Raw genomic sequence first — 4462 nt, 5'->3', positions numbered from 1 at the left:
TAATTTGAGATTTTTCCTATTTTTGACCCTCTAATTTATGTGATGTATAGATAGGCGATCTAGAGATTGAATTTTACATGATTTTTTACAAGCATGTTCATAACTTTAAAATACGATTTCGCACAAAAACAAAAGAATTTTTCCACAAAAGATAAGTATAATTTATCCTGATACTGATGCAATCTCATTTCTGCTCTATAGTAATTTTTAATTCGAAATTAAACACTGTCTAAAAAAAATCTAAAACTACTTTTAAATTATGTTGTTCTTTTGGGTTTAAAGATGAAGATAGAGATGGAGATGATGAATATTCTTATTTTTTTTTATTATTAATAAAAAATAATTATTTTTCTTACTTTCAATTTGGTCCCTATGATTGACTCATCATCAATTAACAGAATTTTTAACGGTAAGGACTAAACTATAACCGTGATACACATTTAGGGACTATTTTGTATTTTATCCTGAGTCGGGGACTAAAGTGACAGCGAGGTGTAAAGTCAGGGACCAAAGTGACTATTTACTCAATAAAAAGAGCTAATATATATAGTTCTCGGTGTCCTCTGTTTGTGTCATAAGCGATGTTAACGTGTCGTGTTCCGTTACATATTTCATGGCTTAATATTGCGTCTAGGCCATGATTATACCGATGGAATATGATGAATTGAGATAAAATTAAATGGAACGAGTTTATGTTTCATTGTTTAGATTCATAATGAGAGGATGAAATTGAGTGGTGACATTATGTCACCCAAGTATTTTCCCATCAACTACCCTCCAAATTGAAGGGAACAGGATGAAATCCTTCTTTATTTTAATGTTAAATTATTATAGGTACTTTTTTGTCCCTATGTTTCCTTCTTTCATCTTCTTCATCAAAGACAACAATAATACTAAGACATACTGACGTAGTAATCCAAAAAGATACCAGGATAACCGATTATTCCAGTTTATTTACGTATGTGCACCACTCTCGGAATTAAAAAAATGGCAAGCTATGTATAGAAAATTAAGTGATAATTTTATTTTTATAATAGAAATTGAGCGATATATAGTCCAGAAGTCCTAACTCAACTGGTAAAATACCGAAATTGTTAGTGCGGACGCCTTGACGGGGGTTCGAACCCCCACCCCTCCACTTGTATGTGTGAGTTTATAATGGTTTTACCATTTCGTCTATATACCAAAAAAAAAAAAAGAAAAAGAAATTGAGTGATAAATTCAGGATATTTAATTATCTTTTTATTGAAGTGTTTGTGAGTTTTGGGGGACTGTAAACTACTTTTTATTGCTTATTTCTTATGTGTATTTCTAGGTTTCAATGGTCATTATATATTTGTGTTAGTGAGGTAAAATGACAAAGGAAAATGATAGAAAATATAGTTCATGTAAGTATTAAATTTCAATTAGTTGTATTTTTTATTCTATTTTAATTAGTTGTACAAGAACATTTGTTTTTCTTCAAAAAAAAAAAAAAGAACATTTGTTTGAATTCTATAAATAATATTTTTTTTAACTAAGGGTTTAAAAAGAATAGAAAATTTTTGTAAAAAAAAAATAGAAAAGTTATAAAGCATTAGATTTTGTTCATTTTTCAATCGATGGAATGAAAGTTTCATTCCATTATATCATAAAATTGTCAAACAATGAAACAAAATCTCTATCCAATTTTTTTTTCATAAAAAAATAAAAATAAAAATTCTCCATTTCATTTCTTAAATCAGGATAAAAAAATAATTTAGTCTTTAGAATGAAAAATTAAGCAAGCAAAAATAAAATTACCAATGAGCATGAATTATTTTCCCTAAAAAAAAAAAAATACCATGAGTTATTTATTTAACACTTTTTTCTTCATATAAAAACCTTGGCTCCTTCCAATATTATTTGTGGCCACATACATAAGTTCAGAATTAATCTGACATCTAAGATAGCTTTTCCCTTCAGAAACCATGGAGCTTGAAACCAAAAATATTGCATCACCTATGTTCTTATCCTTCTTCTTGTTCATAGTGTTTATCCTATTTTTGAAATCCAAAAAACCAAAACCTTCAAACTCCAATTTACCACCAGGCCCACCAACACTACCTATTATAGGAAACTTGCACCAAATTGGTTCAATGCCTCATCATAGCCTAACAAAATTATCACAAAAATATGGACCATTAATGCATATAAAACTAGGTGAAATTTCCATCATAGTTATTTCTTCACCTGAAATTGCAAAACAAATAATGAAAACACATGACATCAAATTTGCAAATAGGCCACATCTTCTAGCTGCTGATATTATAACCTATGGTTCAAAGGGCATGACATTTTCACCTTATGGTAGTTATTGGAGACAAATGAGAAAAATATGCACCTTTGAACTATTAACACCAAAACGTGTTGAATCATTTCAATCAATTAGGGAACAAGAAGTGTCAAATATTGTCAAAGAGATAGGTTTGAATGAAGGGTCATGTATTAATCTTAGTAAAATGATTAATTTATTTTCTTTAGGTTTAACATCAAGAATTGCCTTAGGAGGAAAATCTGAAGATCAAGAAGCATTTATGGTTGCTATGAAGGATGTTTTGAAACTAGTTGGTGGTTTTTCTATGGTTGATTTGTTTCCTTCATTTCAAGTGCTTCATTTTTTGACAGGGGTAAAAGCTAAAGCTGAGGAGGTGCATAAAGAAATTGATAGGATTCTTGAGAAAATTCTAAGATATCATCAATTGGATACAAGTTTAGAAACAAAGAAATTCAATGAAAAAGAAGGTGCAGATTTAGTTGATGTATTACTAAAGCTTCAGAAGCAGAACAATCTTGAGCATCCTCTATCTGACAGCATTATAAAAGCAAACATGTTGGTTAGTATTTAATCTCAAATAAGCTGCAAATAAGTTCTTCTTAACACTTACACAAGTGTTTATGTTATTATTTAATCTCAAATAAGCTGCAAATAAGTTCTTTCAAACACAATCACACACCACAAACTTTTTAGAAGTTGCTTTGTTTATTTACTTTGTATCTTAAGTGAGAAGCTCCATGTGTTAATAAAAAATGTTTAAGTACAATATGTATACAATTATTGAACTTTTGTGGTTTAAATAACGGTCGTGGTTACATCGTTATTCTTGATATCATATATAACATCAATCGAATTTGGTTGATTTTGCCTTAATCGTGGTCATGTTGTAGTCGCTGAGACATCAAAAACCATGCTGTCGCAGCTCAGATTACGATTGCAAACCTTTATTTAAAACTCTATGTTCGTACAATTATACTGTAAAATTTCGTTGAAAATTATTTACATGTGAATCATTTCTTTCAGGATATCTTTAGTGCTGGAAGTGGTACATCGGCCAAAACCTCCGAGTGGGCAATGTCAGAACTTATCAAAAACCCTAGAATGATGAAAAAGGCACAAGCTGAAGTAAGAAGGGTGTTCGATGCAAAAGGTCAAGTAGATGAAGCAAACATTCACGAACTAAAATACTTGAAGTCAGTAATAAAAGAAACTTTTCGTGTACATGGCCCCGTTCCATTGTTACTACCGAGGGAATGTAGTGAAAGTTGTGAAATTAATGGATATGAAATACCGGCTAAGACTAAAGTCATAGTTAACGCTTCTGCAATTGGAATGGATCCAAACTATTGGAATGAACCTAAGAAGTTTTATCCAGAAAGGTTCATTGATAGTTCAGTTGATTACAAAGGTGTCGATTTTCAATTTATTCCATTTGGTGCTGGAAGAAGAATGTGTCCTGGAATTTCATTTGGTATTGCTAACGTTGAAATCTTACTAGCAAATTTGCTTTTCCATTTTGATTGGAAAATCGTTGACGGAAATAAGGCTGAAGAACTTGATATGAGTGAATTATTTGGTTTGTCGGTTAGAAGGAAACATGATTTGTGCTTGATTCCTATTATGTATCATTCGTCTCCTAAGTCGTAGTTAAACTAGACTGCGACCCACACGTTGCGCGGATGTAGAATTATTTTTGCAGTTTTTGTTGGATTTTTATTTAACAATGAATGAAATATCGTGAATGTTAATTTATTAGCAAGAATGTCACTAAGATCAGAAAATAGACACCTCATTTGTACTTCTTTGTTGTATTGTGAATTTTGAATCTTAACTACTTTTTTTTTTTGCGTTTATATTTACGGTGCAACGAAGAAACACTACAATTTTATGAATTGAAATCTCGTAAAATATTCAAGGAACACTGCTCAAGGTAATTTAATTGCATGTTTGTAATGCAAATACGAATGAGAAACATTGTGAATACCCCATTCACGGATCTTCATCTTCCATCTGAGACCTATAGAAAAACCATCAAAGAACACATTCAAATGATTGATAGCTTGCATAGCTACGACAGTAATGTCCATACAAGATGCATCGAGCATAAAAAAAGATAGAAGAATACCCACAATTAGACGCCTCACCGTGACAAATGAGCCTTTGTAA

General features: G+C 30.9%; 1 protein-coding gene across 1 annotated transcript; it reads left to right on the top strand.

Moving 5' to 3' along the window:
* The first annotated feature begins 1878 nt into the window (after positions 1-1878).
* Positions 1879-4130, top strand: LOC146938550 (desmethyl-deoxy-podophyllotoxin synthase-like). The gene is made up of 2 exons (XM_085752499.1): positions 1879-2855; positions 3320-4130. The coding sequence occupies exons 1-2, from the start codon at positions 1950-1952 to the stop codon at positions 3941-3943; spliced, it is 1530 nt and encodes a 509-aa protein (XP_085608625.1). The 5' UTR covers positions 1879-1949; the 3' UTR covers positions 3944-4130.
* The last annotated feature ends 332 nt before the right edge of the window (positions 4131-4462 follow it).

This window comes from Medicago sativa, chromosome 3 (genome assembly GCF_051527215.1).
Source record: "Medicago sativa cultivar Bolivia chromosome 3, Bolivia_mono, whole genome shotgun sequence".
Classification (NCBI taxonomy): domain Eukaryota; kingdom Viridiplantae; phylum Streptophyta; class Magnoliopsida; order Fabales; family Fabaceae; genus Medicago; species Medicago sativa.
Note: the sequence above shows the minus strand (reverse complement) of the source record. Positions and strands in the feature narration are given on the sequence as shown.

Coding starts and splice junctions, on each gene's coding strand:
- LOC146938550 (XM_085752499.1), top strand. CDS start 1,950: ATGGAGCTTGAAACCAAAAATATTGCATCACCTATGTTCTTATCCTTC. Junction 2,856..3,319: donor TTATAAAAGCAAACATGTTG/GTTAGTATTTAA, acceptor CATTTCTTTCAG/GATATCTTTAGTGCTGGAAG.